This window comes from Zonotrichia albicollis, chromosome 5, assembly GCF_047830755.1.
Source record: "Zonotrichia albicollis isolate bZonAlb1 chromosome 5, bZonAlb1.hap1, whole genome shotgun sequence".
NCBI lineage: Eukaryota > Metazoa > Chordata > Aves > Passeriformes > Passerellidae > Zonotrichia > Zonotrichia albicollis.
This window is the reverse complement of record NC_133823.1, coordinates 49,451,787-49,475,572: the sequence shown is the minus strand read 5'-3', so window position 1 is coordinate 49,475,572 and position 23,786 is coordinate 49,451,787. Positions and strand designations below refer to the sequence as shown.

At 37.9% G+C, this 23,786-nt stretch overlaps 1 protein-coding gene across 16 annotated transcripts in view; it reads left to right on the top strand.

Moving 5' to 3' along the window:
- Window positions 1-23,786, top strand: part of ADD1 (adducin 1) — a 63,503-nt gene that overhangs the window by 22,129 nt on the left and 17,588 nt on the right. For 11 of the 16 annotated variants that reach the window (XM_005485695.4, XM_005485693.4, XM_005485692.4 and 8 more), the window contains exons 2-10: window positions 10,061-10,273; window positions 11,498-11,660; window positions 12,771-12,922; window positions 16,115-16,195; window positions 16,595-16,744; window positions 17,692-17,835; window positions 17,988-18,086; window positions 18,433-18,609; window positions 20,545-20,889. In XM_005485695.4, the coding sequence (XP_005485752.1) occupies window positions 10,079-10,273; window positions 11,498-11,660; window positions 12,771-12,922; window positions 16,115-16,195; window positions 16,595-16,744; window positions 17,692-17,835; window positions 17,988-18,086; window positions 18,433-18,609; window positions 20,545-20,889 (1,506 nt within the window). In that variant the 5' untranslated portion in view covers window positions 10,061-10,078. The remainder of the gene's footprint in view (window positions 1-10,060; window positions 10,274-11,497; window positions 11,661-12,770; window positions 12,923-16,114; window positions 16,196-16,594; window positions 16,745-17,691; window positions 17,836-17,987; window positions 18,087-18,432; window positions 18,610-20,544; window positions 20,890-23,786) is intronic. The other 5 variants (XM_005485696.4, XM_014266091.3, XM_005485694.4 and 2 more) reach the window with 1 other exon arrangement.

The following is a 23,786-nucleotide window of genomic DNA, read 5'->3' as shown; positions in this document are numbered from 1 at the left end:
TGTCAGCAGCCTACCAGCTCAGGAAGGTGCTACAAAAAAAAAAAAAAGGTGTTGAAAAACTGGAAATGCATTGGAAGCTGCAAATAACATGAACATATTGTGCCCGTGGAACTTATTTTTCCTAAAGCTGAAGAAGGAAGGGCAGGGTCATAGATTTCAGAGCAGATTCCAATCTCAGTGCAGACAGGTAGTAGAAGGAGTTCTGGAAGTTGTATTAAAACATGGGTTATACAAGTATTAAAATCCATTAAAACGTGGGTTATACAAAGGTTTTTAAAACTAAAAAATAGTTTTTATACAATACTGAGTATTGTATAAAATACAATACTCAGTATTGTATAAAAGTGGTATTGTATTGTATATATGTGGTTAGGAAATTTCCATTTCTGGAAATTTCAGTATGGTATATATGTGAAATTGTTTGTTAGTAGACTATTTCAGTGGTATTGTATATATGTGGTTAGGAAATTTCCATCTCTGTTCAAGGGCAAATGTGTGTTATTCACTCCCAAGTGTTACATGTCTCCATACTTTTGTTAGCAGGCCCGAAAGGCCCTGTCACCTCTGTGACCAGTTCATCTTTCTGGTTCACTGAATATGCCAAGCTACCGGTCCTGCAAGTTACACTTCTACTCTCCAGATTGTTTTTGTAGCCTTCTGTGAACTCTGATACTTCATGTCTATTATTGAAAAGGGTGAAATAATATTTTAGTAATGGGGGGTTTTTGAAGTTAGGGAAGGTAATTTTTCTACTTCTGTTTTTCTTTGATTTTGCTATTACAGTGGAACACCTGGCCACAGGAGAATGTTGGCGATTTCTGTGTAGTGATCTGTGACAGATCCTGAATTCCCTTCAAATTTTGCCTTTTCAGTATTGAGTATTTCTGGTGTAATTTTTGTCTCCATTTGTACTCCTTTGCATTAGCTGTGTTAAAATGAGTTTGTGATATTACACTATCATTAAGTAAAAACCACAGAATCAAGAAACTTACTTGAACTGGGAATCAGATTTCTGCAGTAAAATTGCAGGCAAATCAGCTTCAGTAGTATTTGGCAGTGTAATTATAAGGGCTCATTTTGGGAGGGCTCTTTAAGTGCAGGTTTTAATCTCAGTGTTGCAGTAACTTAAGGAAATAAATTTATCTGAAAGCCATGGGACTGCTCTGAGCAATAACACTGAAGCCCATGTTTTTCACTGAACTGTAAGGCATTATTTCTGGGCCTAATAGACACCAAGGCAGTGGGAAGAAGTGTCTCCACTGCCATAACCACCATTGGTGCTCCTCTGACAAGAAACAGTAGAAAAATGTGTTATGAGCTTGCAGAATCCATACTTGCTCTCTGTGCCTGAAGAAATGCAAAAGACACTGGTGAAATTCCTGTTTTGGCATATGTATGCAAATTTTGTGATACATTTGTGAAATTCTTAGAGTTTCAGCAGAAAAGCTTAGGTGTCTGTGGCTTAAGATACTTATTTAGAGAGTTGCTTTGTGTTTTATGAACAGTGTGACATTTTGTTTTCTGTTATCACTTTCCCTAATCTTTCATGAATTTATGCAATGATCACTTCCAGAACTGCTGTATGAGAAACGTATGGAGCTAGTAGATAAGTCTCTGAGTCAAGGAAGTGAAAGAAAGGTAATTTTGATGTTGAGTTAATAAGTAGGTTTGAAACTGTTAGTTTTTCGCAAAATCTTTTGATGCTAGAAATGGCAGTTCTGTTGTTTTTTTCATAAATTGCTTAGCAGAAAAATTGGAGAAAGAAAAGAGTGGAAAAGGTGAACTTAAAAGGCTGGTAAGCAACCAGGTACCTTGTCAACAGGAGATATAAGTTAACAGCTTGAAGAGGATTTTTTTAATCTTTATTTTTTAAATAATAATTTTAATTTTTAGATTTGGACTCCTTACCATTTTAATTAACTTGAAATGAGCCCTTGGAAATTTGATCTTTCCATCATAAATGAATAAATCATGTTAGGGTTTAACATGAAAGTTGTATCAATGGCGAGCACAGGCTGCAGCTGTACCTTGCAGTGAGGGGAAGGCAGCAGAGTGTGCTGCCCTGCTCCTCCCTGTGCGTCATTCTCAGCTTCCTGCAGTGCCCACTCTCAGGGATACAATGCTTTTCCAGGTCAGGGAGGAGAGTTCAGTGATTACTGTTTCTAAAAGTTTGATACTGTTGACTTTTAAATCCTTTATTAAAAGCAAGGAAATAACCTCTCTGTATTTTAGCTTCTAAATTGATTTTAATGATTTTATTCTCTCTTGTTTGCAAGGACTGAATTATGAGTTCTGACCCATATATACTGAAACTTCTGCAGAATTTAGACAGCTGTCTTTAACAAATATCCCTGCTGAATCTGTCCACCTAAATTCTGGCATTAATCTTAGGTGGGCTTTTGCTAAGAATCATAGAACATAAAACATAAGCCCAGGTAAAAAGGGATCTCAAAAGGGTCATCTGAGCCAACCTGTTGTGGGGAAGGTAGCCTAAGTGGGATTATCCAACAATTATCCCTGTTGTGTCTTGACTATCTCCAGTTGATGGAGATTCCACCATTTTCCTGGTGAGAACATTCTAGTGACTGTTCTCAGTGTAAAATTTGTCTTTCCTATATCAAGGTGAAACCTTTTCTGGTGCAAACTACACCTGTTACCCTGTGTCCTCTCCATATGGCTCCTTGTGAAGAGGGAGCCTCCATCCATTTTGTAGCCAGCCTTAAAATTCTGGGAAAGTGTGATGATGCAAGCATTTTCTTCTTCAGGGAGAAGGGAGAGGGCCTAACTCCTCATTTAGGCTTTCCTCATAGACTAGGATCTACAGTCCTTGCTCATCTTCATGGCTTTCATTTATACCCTCTCCAGTCCATCTGTTCCTTTTTTTGGGCTGTGGAGACCACAGCTGCACACAGGAGTGCTCCAGGTGGGCCTGACAAGCTCTGGGTAGTTGGGGATGGTGACATCTCCCATCTCTGCTGGTGGTGTCCCTGTGGGTGCATGGCAGCATCTGATGTGCTGTCACTGCTGCAGAGCTTCACTGCTGAGCCCTGTTCAGCTCTTGTTGTGCACACCCAGGGCCCCTCAGCCAAGGATCCCAGCCTGTGCCAGGCTCTTTGGTGCCATCCCTGCTGCAGGACCTTGCACTTGTCCCTGTGAAACTCCACATTCCTCTTGGCAGCTCCCTGTTCCAGCCTGTCCTGCTCTGTGAGATGCCTTTCCCTGCTGGCACGTGCACCTCACTGCCCAGTGAGGTGTCACCAGCAAACCTGGGGACAGTGCTCTCACTCTTGTCATCCAGGGTATTTGTGGGGATGTTGAAAAGTGTGGGTCCCAGCATCATTCTCTGGGGATTCCCACTCGTGCCAGGCTGCCAGCCTGGGTTAAACCATTGACTGGCACCTTGTGAGAGCCCCCTGTGGGCCGGTTCCTGCCTGTTTCTGCCGGCCTCCAGCCGCCGTCGTGCGGGTTTGTCTGCGAGAGCTCTGTGGGAAACAGCGGCGAAGGCTTCCCTGAAGGTTGTTAGACAGCATCTGCTGCTCTGCCGCTGTTGACAGCAACTGTTATTTTGTTGCAGGTGATCGGGTTGGTCTGGCATGATTTGCCTGTCCTGAAGCTGCTCTGGCTTTTCCCAGCCACCTGCTTCGTGTGGCTTTGAGAAAGCCACACAGCAATTACCGTGTTTTGCAGCCTGGTGCGGTCATCATGGAGGGCCTTAAATGTTCTCTTAACACAGCAGCTTAGCCTGGCTTCTTTTGGAACCTTGAGATCACTCACTTCCTTCCCATTGTGCCTTGCCTCTGATTTCAGTGTTTTAGAGAAGGTGAAAATAGGATTGGTTACAGTCTATGGATTTCAGTAGAATCAGTCTGGATTTGTTTCCTTGTTCTCTAACACAGTTTGCTTTTTTAACTATTGTTGCAGTTACTAAAGTGTGATATTACAAATATAAAATGCAATACTTTCAGTTATATAAACTTGTTGCTGGATTTCTCTAAATTTTAGAGTCCCATATTTAACTTGTATTATCTCTGTTAAAAAGAAAAATGTTGGTGCCTGCATTCAGAGTAAGAGAAATAACTGTTCTTATTCATGAAATAGTCTCTTCCTGTTTGAAAACAAAGAACAGAGGAAATTCTAAAGATGCATAAGATTGGGAACATTTGCTAAAAAATAATATAATTGTTCATGATACTGAGTACGTTGTCTAGTGAATAGTACAGTTGTTATTTACTTTCTTTGTTCTTTGACTTCCTAAGATAATGCCAACTTTTCCTTTTAAAAGTCCAGTCGGAAACATTTGAAATGGCAAGAACAAATCCAGTGTCCTTGGTGCCAAAATGCTGTCACTGAATGTTATGGAAATTGTAGTGCAAATCATAAATAATTTCTCTATTATAAAATTGTATTAATTTTTTAAGGAGAAAGTTTGGCAAATATTATTCTACAGTAAAGGAAATTAAAAAAATACAAATGTATCAGAATATTGAGTAAAGCGTTAGCAATGCAATCTTATACTTTTTTTTGCATTCACCAAGTAATAATGAGACCATTTTTTCTGTAGATAGATATTCTGCTTCCATGCTTCCTTGGTCATATTCCCACCCACTTAAATTTCACTGTAACTCTATTTGCAGTGGCTCATTTATCTGTGGGGTTTCTTCTGCCCCACCCCAGTGCCGCCTGACCCATTCCCTTCCTCTTCCTCTTCCTCTTCCTCCCTTCTGTCACCTCACGGCTTCCCCATGAAGTAATTTCAGCTCTGTAGCTTTCTGCACTCCCCCAACCCTTTCCTGGGCTATAAAATTACTCTTATGCTTCTTTTTCCCTGTCCTATTGTGTTTGCATCCAAAACAGAGCTTGCTTCCCTCCCCCTACCTGCACACTGCCTGACCTGTCACTTGCATGAGATTTTTAGGGAACTTTTACTCCTCAAAGACTCCTGATTGCACAACAGGAAAGAAAATGTGAATTGTTTTGCTACCCCCTTGTCCCTTCCCCAGCAACTTCTTGTCTAATGTGTTTTCACCCCATTAGACATAGTGGCATAGTTCTGGTGTGAGTGGAGATAATTTTTGGAAAGAACTGTTAGAAAAAAATGTATACAAACCAAATTACAATATCATTGTGAGAATAGGTCTCAAAAGCAACATATTCTGGAACTAAGTGCCCCTGATTTTTGTTGCTGCTACCTGGAATGAATGAGCAGTTGAGAAGTTGCTGCTTATTTAATTTGCAGATTTTCCTCAAGATCTCATACAGGTGTTCTGTTTGTGTGTTGTTTTGTACAAACAAACTGTAAGCTACCAGGAAGAGAGCAGGTTTGGGATTTTTGGTTTTGTTTGTTTTGGGGATTTTTTTCTCTCAGAAATAACTTGCTTTTGTAAGGTTTTGGTCAGATAACTCTTCTGAACTTAAACCCCTTTGCACATGCTGTCTTGTGAAGTGGCAGTGTATTTTGAATTTTTTAGAAGTCTTATGTTTCCATGTCGCCTTGTCACAACCTTCTTCCTGCTTCTCAGAGTGTATTTTTATTTTGATTTGGCCTCAGCAGGCTTCAAGCTGTGTTGGTGTGGAGAGCTGTGCTCTGTCCTTTGGTGGCAGGGAGCCCTTAGCTCAAATTCCATTGACTGCAGCCCTAGTCAAAAGCAATTTCCTCAGGGTGTGGAGCAGCAAAAAAAAAAATCCATTACAACTTATTACAAAACAAAACCAACCTTTAAATGATTGCAAAACCTTTTTTTTTCCACCAAGTGTAGTTAGCTGGTCCTTGCTAGAGTACATATTGTGAGGCATTTCAAACCCTCCCAGTGTTCACACAATGTCATTATGATGGTTTGGTTGGAGACACTGGCCTATAAGCTGTCAAATATGTAAATACTTACATCTGTCCCAAAATCCATTTATCAAAATGAGTTTAATATCAAAGTTTTAAATAAGTTTTTTTATCTGAAATAAGGTCACAATCCAAATCAATTTTAGGGGTTTTAAATATGTAATTTTTCAGATTTGAGTGTGAGATTTTTATGAACCCTTTACTTGTCAGTTTTTATTGAATATTATTCAGTCTTACCTGTTTAAATTTTTTTGACTATATTTGCATTGGCTGAGTACTGAGGAATGCAAGTTGCTTTAAAAATTATGATTTTTTTTCTTTGTGAATGCTAATGTGAAAAAATTTATCATCTTTCTATTCTAAAACTTTCTTCTTCTATTTAAATTAAATTCTGTAGCATAACCATGTAACATTCCTCTTAGTTGAATCCTTCAGTGAAACTGTTGGGTTAGAAAAGAAGAAGGGGAGGAAGAGGATTTTGAATAATAAAAATAAACTGAAATACTAATACCAATTTCAGAATGTTTGGTAAACATTCTGAAATTCAGACATTGTGCAACCAGGTTTATAAAATGTATAGCTCATTTACAGGTACTGAGTGCTGTACCTAGAAATGAAATTTACAGATATGTGCTCAGTACCTGTAGATGAGCCATGAATTTTATAAACCTGGTTTCCTCCAAGAGATTCAGCAGCAGCAGCCTGTTTACAGCAGCTGCTCACACATCCTCACCCCCCATGGTAAACACGTTGTGCTGCGAGTTTGCTGTGCTGGGCCACTCACCAGCACGGTGTTTGTGTGTACATGGGTATTAATGGATGGGATTGGTTGTTACTCTGAGGTGCAGTTTGGGTTTTATCACAGCTGTAATTTTCCTCTGCTCCCACAGTAATAGGTGCTGTTCCTGCTGTCTGTCTGTGTGTGACAGTAACTGCTTCTGGCACAAGGTTTTCTGTGCACTTATGTTTTCCCGCTGTGGCCTTTTCAGTTAAGGGTGTGGCTTTTTCTGACACAGTTGTGTTAGAACAGACTCTCTCATAGAACAGTTATCATGGCAGAAAGTCCTCTGGCATTACAGCTTATCTTACTGGGGGGCTGTAGTGCACTACATCAGAAAGAAACTGTCTGTGCTGAAGTGTTGTGGCTGTGAAGACAGTCTGAATTTTCTTTCTAATATGTGTTTTTACTGCCTGGGCAGACTTGTGATTTGCAGTGTGACCTTCCAGTTTATAGAATCACTGGCCATTCCCCATGGTGTGTTCAGATTCCTTTTATTTATTTATTGGTATTCATATTACTGAAACTCTTACTGGAGAGTTCATCATGCCTTACTCCCAAAGGGTTTTTCAAGGAAACTCATAAATAAATTTCAGTGGCTTTGCAAAGTGTTGTCAAGCATGTCTGCTTTCAGTTTGAAAGTTGATCCCTTTAACATCAGTAGCTGGCAGCTATTAAAACACTTACTATTACAGTTATGTTAAAACAATTAATAATTAGACCTTGCAGGGAGGATTACATTAATTTTGGGTGTCTGCAGAACTGAACTGTGAAACATATTTAACTTTAGATATTAAATCATCATTGAATGTTGATCATTGATTTTCATGTGAAATGATTGCCACTACATAGTGATGAAGTAATAGCTTTCCAAGGCCTTCTTGAGTGCCATTGTGTGCTTGGATGGAGGAGTAATGCAGCTTTGGCAAGACACTGTGATCCCAGTTTCATGTTGCTCTTGTGGGCTGTTGGGGACCAGCCTCTCGCCGATGTGAGTAGGAAACTGAAGTAATTATGTGTGTCATTCATTCAGAAATAGGTTTTGGTACTCTGAAAGTAAGATGGAATTAGTCTAAATAATTAAATGCAAAATTACATTTGCAGATGTGTGTACAGTTTAATTTAAATGAGATTGTGCGTGCACAAACAACATGACACTTAAAACCTAGCCTGAACATCAAATGCCTCAGCCAGCAGGAGCAAGCTGTTCTCTGCTGGTGGTAAGCTCAAACTCCCTTGTTTTCCTATGCTTTGCTTTTCAGTAAAGACACATTTGTGGCTGTGCTCAGCAGAGTGCAGTACAAAGTGAACTATTGAGTGGTTCTGGTTGTCTTCACTTGCCACTGTGCTGTTTCTAAACTCCTTGATTTTTTGATAAGCAGAGTCTGGTGAAGCTCAGACTTTGCTTGGGCTAAGTGAGCTGTTACTGCACAGAGTAACGGTTCTTGCAGTAACTGCTGAAACAAATGAAATTTGAGTCGGCAAATTGTTGTTTTTCAACAAAGCCCTGGCTGCAGAGGCAGTTGCATGGCTGATAGAGCTCAGGAGGTCAGAAAAAGTTTTAGTAGGCCTTCAAAAGCACTTTCAAGGAAGGAAGAGGCCAATGGTGCAGGCTGGAGGTTGTGAAGAGAACGAGAACTTAAAAGGAGTGTATTAGGTATCTGAAGCTGCCAAAGGAGAGGTGTCTGCTGTAACTTCACTTGCTTAAAATTTCCTAGGTCTAATACCTTACAAGGCTTCCCTTGTGAATAAAAACATTATTTCTCCTTGCTGTACCCTGTATTTCTCTGTGGGTGAAGGAAAGTGAGCAATTTAAATAATAAAGATGTGCCTATGAGCTTTAGAGAAGAAAACAATAAACCATGATGTTTGAAGTCTAAACGTGAAAACGAAATATTTTAAGCATTGCAGAGGTGTCTTTGTGTGTTCATTTAGTAACTCAGTGGGTGGAAATCATTCAGTGTTTAAGTGCTAACATAGATTTTCATAGTAATATCCTGTTCTGCAGAGTCAAGAAAAATACTTTATTTTGGTCATTGTGTTCAGCTTTCTCAGTTCACTGGTTTTTTTTTTTTTTTCATTCTGATATAAGAAATAAGTTGAATTTTGAAACTTCTTTCCTAATGTAAGAATTAAAGAGGATGGAATCTGCTAATTCTGGAGTCTTGAAGTAGATAATTTTCTTCATCTCAATGAGTTTGTTTACCATAATCTGCATTTCAAAATTTATGTAAACATGTCTTTGCTGTGTGCATCCACATCTGAAGTGGTTTTATCTAATAAGCATGCAAAAGAATTACTAAGCAAATTCGAAGCAGTGTAAGTTAAGTCCCTAACAAAAATCTAAAAATGGCAAAAGAATATAGACATATGTAAAACCCTACTAATTTTAGTTGTAGATGATGAATAATTCCTTACATGAAGATATACACAGTCTTTTCTACTTAGTTGTAATTTGATGTATCAGATGACTAGGAATTGGAGGCTTCAATCTCAAAGTGTTGTGAGGGTGGCTTTATTAAACTGTCTTTTTGTCAGTGGAAGGCTTCAGAATTCTTCAGAGAAGTGCTTTGGAATGAGGATTGTGATGGTGTGCCCAGAGAAGGGGGCTGATGTTACCCCCAGGAATTGCTGTGAGTGGAGGAGGGAGCTGTGTGTGAGCAATGGCGGCTGAGCTTTCAGCCTCTCTGCTGAGTGCAGGCCCTTGCTGAGCAGGACATGCACAACTGAAAGGGACCCTGGCCAGGGGTGGGGGCTCTGTGCTTCTCTGCTTTGCAGACTCCAAAACCACATGCTGATGTAGTGATGTGCATGTTACTGGATGGACCTAAAGTAAATGTGAAAAGAATACTTTGGGTTGCAAAGTCAAGATTTCTGACTTTGTATCCAGAAATGTGTTGGCAGTCCAAGCATGTTTTGGTGGAGCTGATTCTTCTTATTAATGGACATGTTAAATCATCGCTGCAGTCAGTATATTAAATTTCTGATTTATGCAATATTCTTTTTCTTATATCTGCTTTAACTTTTAAAGAAAAAAATAAAAGGCAAAAGCCCCAAATTAATGAGTTTAGATCTCGTGTCTAGAACTTCTGTCCTTGTCTCTGAGAATGTTTGAAGGATTTCCATGCTTCTGAAAAGCAATCTGGCCAAACACTTTTCCTCACTTTAAATGGGAGCTCTCATTAATTTTGAGATGAATAAATTTATAAGCATATTGGACTTTTCATATATGTTAGCCTACTTTTCTGATCATGTGTATTAAAATCCTTCAATCGCTTTTCTACTCTAGAACATTAGGATCCAGTTGCACAAACGTGATTTCTCATTTGAGAAAACATGCTAATTTTAGATGGATTTGAACCATTACTTTGAAGGTAGGAACACATACGAATTTGGTAATTATTTCCTTGCTTGATTTATTTATTCCTCTTCTCTGTCCTTCTTCATAGGTTCCTTAAAACTGTGCTATGAATGGTGATTCTGGTGTGGGGGTGGTGACTTCACCACCTCCAACAACAGCCCCTCATAAAGAGAGGTATTTTGATCGAGTTGATGAAAATAATCCAGAATATTTGAGGGAGAGAAATATGGCACCTGACCTTCGCCAGGATTTTAACATGATGGAACAGAAGAAGAGAGTCTCCATGATTCTTCAGAGCCCAGTAAGAAAAGAAATGGTTCATCTTTGAAGTGACAACTTTAATATCTCTTTTGTTCACTATCAGTATGGGATTGGAGAATTGTGTGTTATCTTAGATCCATTTGTTGTTTTTTCCTATTGGCCTTTCCTGATTTTTTTCCTCATTCTATCTGTTTGAATTTTTATGCTCTACTCACAAAGCATCTCTTCAATCTGGCTTTTAGAATCCTCTGTATAATCATCAACATTTTTTCATATTTTCCATTCAATCCTTGTAAAACATTTTTCACTGGTTTCATTTATTTGTTTCAATGTAACTCTCTTAAGAGTAGCTTATACAAGGCAGGTCTGTCCTGTACTCAGTTTTCCTTTGGAATTTGGACATATGAAATATTTTCATAATCTTTCTGAAAAGGTGCACAGTAGTGAAGTATGAATGAGTGACATTTAATATTGAAGATATTCCCTTGGGCAGATAGTACACCAACAAACTTTCCCTCATGACATTTGTTCCTTTTGTAATAAATAGTGAGTGACTTTAGATACAAAACATTACATGGCATAACTTCACTTGGAATAGGGATGTGGTGGTACATTCACAATTTTCCTATTAAGCCAACCCATTTGATTTATGAAAATATTAATAAATCACTTAATAAAAAAGTAATGACCTAATGACTGCAGTACTTTTTCAGTGCCAATTCCAGCATTCTTGTCAAAAGCAGGAGCTATCAGCAATAATAAAAACTCTGATTTTCTTCCTTCCAAGTTAAAACGTATTTTAAAAAGCAAACAAAAAACCTCAGGAAAATGTAAACATCTCCTCATCTAAACAGGTTTTAAAAATCTAATGTTCATTGTTTTCTGTGTTCCTGGTTGCCTTCTTGGCTCTCAGTTCCCTGTGAGCCGCAGTGACAAATTCTCTTTTCTGGTTCTGCTACTTTTCCTTTCACATTTTTGTGTTGAAGTCAATTGTAAATTCTCCTCCTTCCAGAAATTCATACTAGAAGGCTCAAAGACAGAAAAGAGAATGCTGGAATTTCCATAAAAAGCCCCCAGGTGACTCAGTTCACTGGAGCTCCAGAGAGAATGCTTTGGAGCTGCAGTATGCCCCCAGTAGTTCTGCCTTGAGGTGTTTGTCAGAAGAGGAGTAGGTTGGTTCCATCAAAGTGCTGAACAGAAGCTGTGTATGAAAGGTTGAAGTTCATTTAAACATGCATTACAACATGCAGTGTCTTCCTACCAGGCCTTCTGTGAGGAATTGGAATCCATGATCCAGGAACAGTTCAAGAAGGGGAAGAACCCCACAGGTTTATTGGCTCTGCAGCAGATTGCAGATTTCATGACAACGCACGTTCCAAATGTCTACCCTGCAGCACCTCAAGGTGGAATGGCTGCATTAAACATGAGTGAGTGCACCTTCAGTGATCAGAGCTGAATTCCTTTTCTCTTTTCTTCAAAGGCTTCACATGAAGACAATGTGAATGTAATAATACTGTGAAGTTTAAATGCTATCCTGTTCTGCTCACACAAACACTTGAATTTAATTGATTAGTTTCTAAATGCCACAGTTGTATGCAATGTGATTATGTATAGAGTTTATATCAAAAGTTATTTCAAGGATGGTATCTAAATTGAAAAATAAGCCTGATAAGTCAGTGCTATTAAAAATTTAAATTTTTAAGTAGTGCTAATTACTACATGGTTTGTCTTCTGGAAAATCAAACACTTATTAGTAGTCTGGTAACAGTAAAGGGCTTTAGAAACTAATTATTTTTGCCATTGAAATAGTGTTTGCAGCTTCCTCCTGTGAAGTGAAGCTTTAGACAAGAAACATCAACAGGCAAAACAAAGCAAGAAAAAAAACCAGAATGTGTGAATGCACATAGACACAGGTTTTGTGTTAAGATAAAATAAATCCTTGCCTGTGCTCCAAAAGAAATCTTTAGTTCTGACTGTAGCATGTCCTGGTTTTGCTTTTTCACAGTTACTTTTAACCACATTTCTAATTGCACTGTAACTAGAATTACAGTATTTGTATTTTTTTACTATAACCTTCCTCTCTAGCTTGTACTTAATTTTTAATAAATGAACCTGTGTGCATCTTTTTAGGTATGTAATTCTTCTTTTTGAGAATACATGTATCACAAAAAGTGGAATATTTGGGATTGCATTTTTCTTTTAACAATTAAGATGTATTTTACAAACAATCATTAGTTTGAGAGAGAAAAAAAATTTTTTGCTAAGAAATGCACTGTCACGTTACCACTAATTTGTTGTAGGAAGGAAATAAATGCTCAGTCTACCAAAGCTGAATATTTTTGTAATATTTTGTCTACTAAAGCTGAAAATTTGTGTAACATAATTAATTGCATTATAGGAATGAAAATTTGCTGTCCATTTATTAGGTTAACGTGCTCATATAAAACAGTAACTGATAAAATAGTGGTGCTTGTTGCTAGGTTTGAACTGGTACTGCACTCACCTTGCCTTGTGCTTTTTGTACCCCTTCTCTTCAGGTCTTGGCATGGTAACACCAGTAAATGATCTGAGAGGGTCTGATTCCATTGCTTATGAAAAAGGGGAGAAGTTGTTACGATGCAAATTGGCAGCTTTCTACAGATTAGCAGATCTCTTTGGCTGGTCCCAGCTTATTTACAATCATATAACAGTGAGTATTGAATCAACAGATAACTGAACCAATTGTTTTAACATACAAGAGAATTGCTTCCCTCCCCTATCTGTCATTTTCTCTTTGTGTGTGAGAAGAGCAAAGTGGTATTGAAAGCAGTATAATAGTGAAGAGATTTGTCGTTGCATTTCAGCTTGGATGTCAGCTACCACAGTCTGAATAGAGTCTTGAGAGAGTGTATGTGAGAATTCTTAAGATGAAATAAAGATTGCTGAAAGACTCAGTCTTTTAGTGTCTCAAATGCTTTGACTAATTGTATCTATTATTCTACAAGGTCAGTTCTTGGTTTTCTTGCTTTTTTTTGCTAAGTACTAAAATATCTTCTTAGTAATTCAGCTGAATTTTATAATTCAGGTACCAGTCTTTCTGAAAAAGAAGCCATAGTATTTCTGAACATGAGTGAGCTTCTCTGCTTAATGCAGCGTGCCAACAATTTTCCTTGTGACTGAGTAATCATTGGCATCCATAAAAATAATGACAAGGAGGTCAGATCAAGGAGGTTTTATATGCCAGAAGAATGGTCAGCATGGGTCTCATGAGTAAAGTCACAGCTGTGGTGTGCAGCCCCGTCAATTGTTGTCCTAACAGAGCCGAATTGTTTTTTATTCTACATAGTAGAGGTTGTCCTTTATGTAGCTGCAGTTGGAATGAAATATGGTAATATTATTTTTACTGCTTTTTGAGAATTCAAGGCATATTATTTGTGAACAGATGAAGATGATAAATGATATGTGTAGGCATAGTATCAAGCCAGTATTGGTTAGATCGTTCAGTTCCTGTTGTAAGGGAACATATCCAACATAATGGTTCTTGTAAACAGCTCTGTGCCACCCCCAGATTTTTCATATGTGACAGGAGAAGTGGTTTTGTAAAAGGGACGTTAATGCACTGAAAAGCAAACAGGTTTGGAGATGACTTTCTAGTGTAAAGTTCAGCCCTGGGAATGTTTGTACATTTAGATAAAAGATAAATGTATTGAAGAGCAGCATGTCAAGGGAAGGGGTTGAGGCAAGGGTAGGTAATTGGGCTGGAATGCCTCAAGTTTGCTTTCTTTGGGGAGGAGTACAAGGAAGATATCAGTAGAGGAGGTACCAGTTGAGGTGGAAGACAATGAAAGCACTTGGAAAATATGATTCTGAAAGTGTTTTAGTCACTTCTGAATGAGAGGTACTGGAAAGCTCCTGGCTTGTCAGCAGCAGTCCCAAGTCACAGTTGCTTTTACAAGCTCCTCCAGTGAGAACAGCCATCTGAAGGATGACTGAAAGACATAAATTATCTTCAGAAGCTGATGCACAACAAGGTTGTTATGTTTATTAAGTAGTCCTAAGACACCCCTTTGGAATGTGATGAATGCCGCCACTTCCTGCAGTGCTGGTGTTTGACTCCAGGTTTTCACTTTTTTGTGAGTGGATGCTGTAATTACTGGGTGTTTGCATTCAAGTTAAAAGCTTGTGCCAGTGCACTTGTGAAGTAAGAGAAAAGGTACACAGCCTTCTGTGGGGGTCATAAGCCTGTGTGTTAGGGGAGAATGGGATATCCTCTCATACCCTCACAATTTCCATCTGGGCATATCAGGGAGTTGGGTGGAGTTATCGTTGCTTTTTTTGGATCCTTATCAATCACTGACAGCTACTGTATGTTGAATTGCTCAGACTGGTGCAGTCCTGATGAAGAAGCAGAATTACAGAGCATCAAGAGCTTTCATGCCAAGTATAATAATGTTGAGTATGCTTGGATACCTCCAGGGTTTTCATGTCATGTGCAATAATGTAGAGTAAACTTGGTTGTCTCCAGGGTCAGGCAGAATTTGAGATTACAGGTTTACAGAAGGTAGACATCATTCACCAGGTCTTGGTTTGCTTTGGGGGCATGAGCTGTTAATTGGATCTAATCCCAAAGCAAAGTAGTTTGTGAGTCTTGCTGCTTATTTGCCTTTAATTTGAGCTTTCTTATTAGCTTTTGGGATATTTTGAATAATACTTGTTCTTTGTCTTGCATAAATGAGTAAGAGATTTTTCTTGATCATTTGCACTTCTGTAGTGGAGGACTACTTTGGTGATTCATAAAAGTACAGATTAACTTCAACTGACTGCTTCAGTTTAAGATTCTTATGCTGTAGCAAGTTCCCAGCTGGTTGTAAAGGAAACCAGATCTGTGCTAGAAGTTTTTGCATGACTGCACAACTACTTATTAGAATTTTTTTTCCTGCAGTAGAACTACAGCAAAGTATATGTGTATTTAATGTTGCAAGTAGTAGAAGACATGAGGCAGAAACAGCATAAAGTAGCTACATCTCAGGAAATTCCAAAATTTATAAATATCTTTGAATTAAAAAAACCCAAACAACAACCAAACAAAAAATCCAACCCCAAAACACAAACTACCCAAATGCTGGGTAGACTCACAGCAAAGTAGGGAGTTGTCTCATGTGTCCAGTAAAACTTAAGAAGCCTATTAGTTCACCATCAAAAGACACTTTAATTACCTAGATGTCCTGTACTTTTCATTGCACAGACTTTAAAGAGATACATCCCAAGATGTGAATGCTTTGAAGCTAAAATTATTTTTGTATTTTAAACCCCTGATTGTGTGAATGAGATGAGAGAGAAAAAACATAAGTGAAGGATACTTGGTAGAAAACTTGCAAGTGTGCAAGCAAGCAGCTGTACTGCTCACAGATGCCTCACAGGAACCAGCATCAGTGACAAAACCCTTCTCAGCATCAAGACATTTTAGATCTTTAGATGTGTTAGTGGGCCACTTCTTGTGTTTTCTCACAGCCTTTTACTTTATACCTTATGTCCTGGGGTAGAAATAGTTGGAGTGTAAACTCATTCAACTGAAAGAATGAACTTTTTTCCCATTTCTCTCAGTATTGTTCATTTTATCCATAGTGGGCAAGCTGTCATTATAACAGAATGTAAGGGTTTACTAAATCCCACCAATCTGAAGGATGCTGGCATGTTACTGCCAGCTGGTTTTGTTCAACATTAGTTAATTAACAGTGCAGTGCATTGATTATCTGTTGTAGCATACATGAAAGTCGTAATGTGTGTTACAGGCATTCTTGCCCATTCCATAATCAGAATGTAAAAGTACCTTTAATGGTTTGGGGTCTTCTTGTATGCCTTAATAAAATCTTAGTAACTCTTACTCTTGTTTTATCCTTAGGCCAGAGTAAACTCTGAGCAAGAGCATTTCCTTATTGTACCTTTTGGACTCCTCTATAGTGAAGTCACTGCATCTAGTCTGGTAAGCAATTGTTAATTTTCATAGATGTAAAATATTTTTATATATATATATATATATATATATATATGTCACTTCAAATTCTGTCCTAGAGAATATTTTACTCTTGTGTAATATATTTAGAACAGTGTTATTGAACATGGCTGGTTTTGGTACTGCTGAGCTATCTGAGAGATTTGTTTGCCCATGTTGACCACCAGGTGTCCTCCAGTTGATCTACCTGTAAAGAGTGAATCACCTCATGCCCTTTAAAGCTGCTGGCTGTTGAGTCCAGTTTGTTGAGGGAAACTTTAGGCATTTCAGATAGAAATGATAACTGGTTTTGGAGTCTCAGTGGTAGATGCTGAATTAAATCAGATTTTTTTGAGTCTTGATTATGAAAGTAATTCTTTTCATTGCCAGGTTAAAATCAATATTCAGGGAGATGTGGTTGATCGTGGAAGCACTAACCTGGGAGTAAACCAAGCTGGCTTTACGTTGCACTCAGCAATTTATGCAGCTCGACCTGATGTGAAATGCATTGTCCACATCCACACACCCGCAGGAGCCGCGGTAAGCTCGCTTCCAGCTTTGTCCTTGTCCTGTTCCCCCTCCCCTTCAAAGGGAGAATACATGGGTCCCTCAGTCATAGATCTGCTTCCTGTCTGGAGGGCAGAGAGCCTTTTAGTCTGTCTTCAAGTATGGTTCTCTTTAATCAGAGCCCATCCTTACTGGGGTGTTACGTGAATGGTCAGACAGTAAATTGACTTCTGTCACTGAAAATATTTATGTCACATATGTGTGTCCTTTCCCACAAAAGACCAGATCTTTTGACAGGGAGTCATAAAATCTCTAGTATATTTTGTTGGTTTCGTAAAGCACAGTTTGTCAAGGTTTTCTGAAATATTTGAAACTTTCCCAGTATTTCTGTTTGGAGCAAGTGATTACAAGTCAGTTCTGCCTCTTTGGAATGTTTTGAGAGAGTGACTTTCAGTGTTCACATTCTGATGATTTTTTAAATTATTGATTAACCAGATTAATACAAGCATTTTAAGGATAAACGATCAAATTCCTAATATTGTGAATTACAGAGTAACCTTTTAAAAATATTTTTAAAGTTTATCTGCAGTGCTGCAGAATTATCTGTATCACCAAAGTTGTCCTTTTGGCATGCGAGCAGGAGGGGAAATAATTGAGTGGAGTGGAAGGAATGAAGGATGCAGTTCATTTTGGGGTTTGGTGGTTTCTTAGGGTTTTTTCCTGAGTCTTTTTATATTGGTGTTGCTGTTGCATAAAAACAGCCATATTGAGACAAACCCAAGATCAATGTGACTTTTGTATCTAGTCCAAAAGTTATCAAAAATAGAGGCTTTAAGGATGGAGTATAAGACCACTGTATCTACCTGTAGAGATAAATGCAATTAATACATAAAAATATATTCCTATTTTAATTCTCCTCACAATATTTTTTCACTTTTTCTGTTGCTAGAAATTAAATCAGTTGTTTTAATATTTCTCAGGTTTCTGCAATGAAATGTGGTCTCTTGCCAATTTCACCTGAAGCACTTTCTCTAGGGGAAGTAGCTTATCATGACTACCATGGTATTTTAGTGGATGATGAAGAAAAGGTGGTTATTCAGAAAAATTTGGGGCCTAAAAGCAAGGTCAGTATTTACATATAGAATTAAAGAAAAAGGGGGGGGGGCAGTATATTTGTGTGACAGGTATGTTCTTCAATCAATAGCAAATATTCTTTAATCAAGAGCAAGAAAATACTTGCCATACTGCTGTTAACTTTCTTTCAATGTTTCTCTAGGTCCTTATTCTCAGAAACCATGGCTTAGTATCAGTTGGAGAGACTGTTGAGGAGGCTTTCTACTATATTCATAACCTAGTGCTTGCCTGTGAGATACAAGTAAGAACTTTGATATGTTATGTAGTAATAGAGCTTGCTGTATTGACCTCAGCTCTTGGATCTAAACTAACACAGCAATGTGTGATGTCACTATATTGTGGGGGGACATCCAAAACTTTGGTTTCACTGACAATATTCCAGTACTCGATTGAAGCCATCAATTTGCTGCCCATTAAAACAGATACTTTCAAAGACTTAAGATAACTTTTATACAAGCATATTCATTTATTTAGTTGTAAAATGAAGCAGATTTCTTCTGGGTGTATGCCAAGTTTTTAGAGGGTTTTTTGGTCGTTTTCACCCCATTTCCCACAAGAAACTTGAAGGGGACTCTGTTGTATTTCAGGTCCGTACCCTGGCCAGTGCAGGTGGCCCTGACAACTTAGTGCTTCTTGATCCTGGCAAGTACAAAGCCAAATCTCGTTCCCCCGAGTCTCCAGCAGGTGAGGGTACTGTGTCCCATCCCAAATGGCAGATTGGTGAACAGGAGTTCGAAGCTCTAATGCGAATGCTGGATAATCTGGTAAGGCAGGCCTTTTGGTCTCATTTTTGTGTGATAATGTGTAAAAGGCATTTTTTAAAGCTGCATGTAGTTGGGAGAGTTTATACAGCCTGCAGCCTGTTCTTTCCTAAGGACTTGGAGACAACATGAAAAGCATCAAGTGTTCTTTGTACAGATTGTACAGATAGCAGATTTACCTCTTATTCATAATCTGTTATTGGTGAGATCAGAGGTGATCTTGTGGGATTTGACACTTCCAAATCAGAGTACTGTCATGCTTGCACTCAATCTGTATTTTCCCCTCTTTCCATCCTCTCCCAAAATGTGTAAAACTATTAATGTCTGATTAGGTGTGAGGTCTAGTATAATTTGACTAATATTCTACTAGAAGTAGAAGAGTTTAAAAGTACTTAGAAGAGTTTAAAAGACAGGCTTTAAATAAATAAAAGCCTTCAGATAAAATAGTTTCAGTAAGAATCCATCTGTAATGAATGACCAGACACCAGCATTTACTATCCAGCTTCAATAGGAAAGATGTGTCTGGGCACAGCAGACTTGTTGTATCTGACTGGTACCTTTGGTAGATCCAGTTGGATTTCAGTTTCTCTAGGAAATACCAGTTTTACATTTCTTACTGCACATAGAAAGCAGCATTGTAAAAGAGATGGCATTGTACTCAGTAGGAATGTAGGAATAGAAAGGAGCTTTCAGTCATACAATACAGACCCTTAATATTATGATTAGCCACATATTGTATTGGGTAGTTAATGGTATTAGGTGGCATATAATTACTCAAGATTTGTTTTGATCATTAAAAGTTGGAGCAGAACCCAAGTAAGACCTAAGGAGTGCTTAATGCATGAAAACTATAGAAAGCTAAGTCTGCATAGTTGGGGCTGATGTTTCTTTACAGCTGGCTTGATTTGGGAACTAAGCTATTCACAGTTTTCCTTTGAGGCATTTTGAAAATATTTTGCTAGTGGAAACTTCTTAAAGAAACAGTTAAATGTCCTTCTCATATGTTAAATGCTGAGCATAACATGAAAGAAAGCATGACTATGAAAGAAAGAAAGACAGACATGACTAGTGTGAATAAGGGAGGTTAAAGGTGGAACAAAATGCAGTTCGGAGGAAGTGGGAGAGCGAAACAACATAAGGTTAGGGAGAGGAATGAATAGTGACATTAAAGTAGCATTCTTGAAGTGTTCGCTTGTATTACTGTATGTTGATTTCTAGATGTAAAAACACGGTGGAGATCTTTTTATCTACCCTATCATAGGGTATGATAAAAAGATCATGTTTATGTCCTTTATTTAGAATTGTGAGAACCAGTCAATACCTTTGATTACAATTTTTTAAAAAGTGCAAATGAGTAGCTGAAATGTAGTACAAAGAAAAGTCATGATTCTGCATTTGGACTTAAATCCAACTCCAGAGACTTGAACAATTACTTGAAAATTCTATGCAAAGCAGCAGGAAGCACTAATATACTTTTTTTTTCCCTTACTAAGAAAAGCTATAAAAAGGATTTTTTAAAATGTGTTATCATATTAAAATACAGGTGGTAAATTTTTTGCTTGACTATGAGAAGAGGCTGACCCGTAGCACTGCTCTTGATGACCTGCTCAGTCACCTCAATGGCTTTTTGCAGGACTGCTGGAAATTCATCATAAACACTTAATACAATATTTTTGATGTTTGATCTACCAGAAATGGTGGCTGTCTTAAATTAGTGGTTCAGAAGTTACTTAGATTGGAAAGGATGCTAATGTAGCCTCACTTCTGTGCATCATCCCCTTCGACATGGCTGTGCCCACCATAACAAGTGAGCAGCCATGTGAAGAAGAGGTTGTGTTGTAGATTGGTTTTCACAGTTAAGGGTATCAGTGAAATTTCAGTTGTCTATTGAAAAACTTGGAGCTATAGAAGATTAATTCTGCTGCTCTCCTTCTCCAGGGTTACAGAACCGGCTACCCGTATCGATGCCCTGCTCTGAGAGAGAAATCTAAAAAGTACAGCGATGTTGAGATTCCAGCTAGTGTCACAGGGTACTCCTTTACTAGTGATGGCGAATCAGGCATTTCCTCCCCCCTCAGACACAGTTTTCAGAAACAGCAGCGAGAGAAGACAAGGTGGCTGAACTCTGGCCGAGGGGATGATGCTTCTGAAGAAGGGCAGAATGGCAGCAGTCCCAAGTCGAAGACTAAGGTGTGGACGAACATTACACACGATCACGTGAAACCCTTGCTGCAGTCTCTCTCGTCCGGTGTCTGCGTGCCAAGCTGTATTACCAACTGCTTGGTCTGTGCCTACCTTACTGTTCATAGTTAGATGATGTAGAGCAACTTGGGGTGGCTGGCACTTAGAGGCTTTGGGAAGAAAAAGATAACTTTCCTAATTATTTTCTTCTTTCTCATGTTAAAAAACATTAAATGTGTTTTACTAACCACTCTAATTTGTATTTGATTAGATGTGACTTGTAAAAATGATCTTGCTTATTAATACTTAAAACTGCTTAAGACTTTGGAGCTTTTAATTTTTTTCTGTCTTTTCAAGCTATTGACCAAACAGATTGAATTATAGTTTTGATTAAATGGGTTCTGCATTCCAATGGTTTAATTAAGGACAGCTATGTTAGGGAGCTACTAATTCTCTCTGCATGAAAGCTTTTCAGTTCAAAATCAAACTAACAATTCAATCTACTTTTGTACAAACATATAAGAAAAAAATCAAGTTTCTACCTTCTGTACCATATACCAACTTAATCTGCAAGGTATTTGCAATCTTCTCTATGAGAGGGTAGAATTGATTTCAAACTATTTCAATCTTTTTTTCCCACTTAAGCAGTTTTTCTTGTCTAGTTTCTCAGCTCCTTTTCCTGTCCTGTTTACTACACTTTTGTCTACCCCAAAGCCTCTGAGTGTGTTCCCAACCAGCTGCCTTCTGCATGTAGTGTTGCATGTAAGTAGATGGCCATAAATGGAAAGTCTTTCCTAAAGTATCAGCTGGGTGCGGCATGACTAAAGTGCAGCTCAGGCCATCAGCAGGCACTAATCGATAGATTCTGCAACCGGTGCTTTTCTTTTGTTTATCAATGCTGCTTACAGTTAAATTTTGCACTGAAAGATATGTTAATTGAAAAGCAAAAGTATCAACTGCTTTCAGATGGACATCGTTAGCTGTTGGTGTGTAACTGTGGGTTTGATATTTTCTTGGGCATATACAGAGTGACTGATCTGAAGGCAGGGATTTGCACGAATACAACCTTTTGTAATGGTTGACCTCAAGCTCAGCCACAGGAGCTCAGTGGTACTTTGGTAGTGGTACTGTGTATAGTAGTAGTATGGTTACAGGTGAGTCTTAAAAATATAAAACTAGTAGTCTTGAAAAAACCCACCACATTATTTTTTCCAGAACACCTTAATTTTTATTTATCCCTACAAAAGTCTGCTACACTCAGGGTTCTCTATATTTTGGATACTTTTATAAAATGATTCCTCAGGCAGTATGTATGCTGAAATACATATTGTTAACATGTAGAAAGTCATGAAAAAACAGAGGAGCTCTCTCTGTGGTATTTTTGTGGTGTTCTTTTTGGTTTAAGAAATTAATAAATACATATGTTGTTTGTACTATCAACTAAACTAAATTATCATTTAACCCTGATTATAGATTTACCTTGAGATACAGTTTTGTTATATTGATCTGTAGTGATGCAGATTTATCTTGATCAAATAGTTTTACCATAGCTTAAAGCTATGTATATGTTTGGACCAGTTTGTGCTTTTCACTCTCAGCTCACAAAGTAGATAGTATTTCATATTTGAAATTATCAATGAAAGACTGAAGCAAAATTCTTCATCACAAAGTAGACTGGTTTAATTATATACTGAAGCAATAGATAATTCATACAGTATAAAAGGTTCGTATATTTAAATTTTTTAATGCTTGCTATTAACCTAAAGAAAAAGTGGCTTGTTATATTGAGGTTGTTTATATATATATATATATGTTTTGACTAAAAACTATCTTTAATAAAAAGCTGGAGTAGTTTTTATCTGAGAAGATAATCATCAGTGAGTATTTCACAGCTCCATGTTCATTCCATTTTTTACTTTACAGTTGCAAAGCATTTTAAAATTCTGTTGCTTTCTGAAGTCTGACAGTTTCTGGCTATATTATTGTTTCTTGAAGTTACTCAGGAAAAAATGCATAGCATTTGCTCAATAAACAGGTTTGCTTTACTGTTCGGTGCATTTTCTATGCAATAATGATTGGAAATTAGGACATTGTACAAAGTAAATATATCAAGATAAGCAGTTAGTTGTGCATCAAATTAAACAGGACTCCGTACTAAATGCACAGATCAAATAAAGCAACCATCTATGAAGAACCCATGAAGCGCTTAAAGCTTGTGTTTGGGATATTTTTGTAACTTTCTGAGCTATGAGTTATAAAATATTTGACATCACCAAACTGTTCCTTTAGGTTGCTGTGCTGAACAGCTCTTTGTTTGTGCAGAAACTAATTCTGGTAACATCATTTTGCTGAAGTAGCTTATTTTAATGCAAAACTTTGGTGATGCCCACTCCTGCTTCACAGTACAGAATCATTCACTAAACCTGGATAGTGACATCACATTGCTTTTCATACTTCTGTCATCTTATGCTTTAAGTTTGCTTTGATGTTTGTTGGGTACCAGAGGATTGAATCAATGATCTCTCTGTCTCTTGTGTTATTTTGTAAAAACAACGAGTGCAGAAAGTGAAAATGGCAGTAACAGGGTCTTAAAGCTCATGCCTTAGATCTTGCTGTACTTCTGTTTGGGTAAGGAATAGTGTCCTTTTTAAACAAGTATCAACTCATTGAGAAATTGCTTATTAAAAATGGCCTTAAAAATAAGTAACTATATTGGCATTTTCCTACTCCTGTCTTAATGTGTCTATTCATAAATTGAGTATAAATTGTGGTTTTTAGAAACACAGAACACTGCAGCTGTCAGTGTGGTCAAGTGCACAGAAAACCAGCTTAAAAACCCCTCAGTCTTCATAATCCCTGAACTGCACATAGGAATGGCATTGTTTTGGTGAAAGTTATTTGCAAGTTAACTGGTTCTCTAGTTGTTGTTGTTACTAACCTGACTTGATAGAATGGTTCTGATCTCTGGAAATGTATCTGAAGGTACAGTTTATATTACC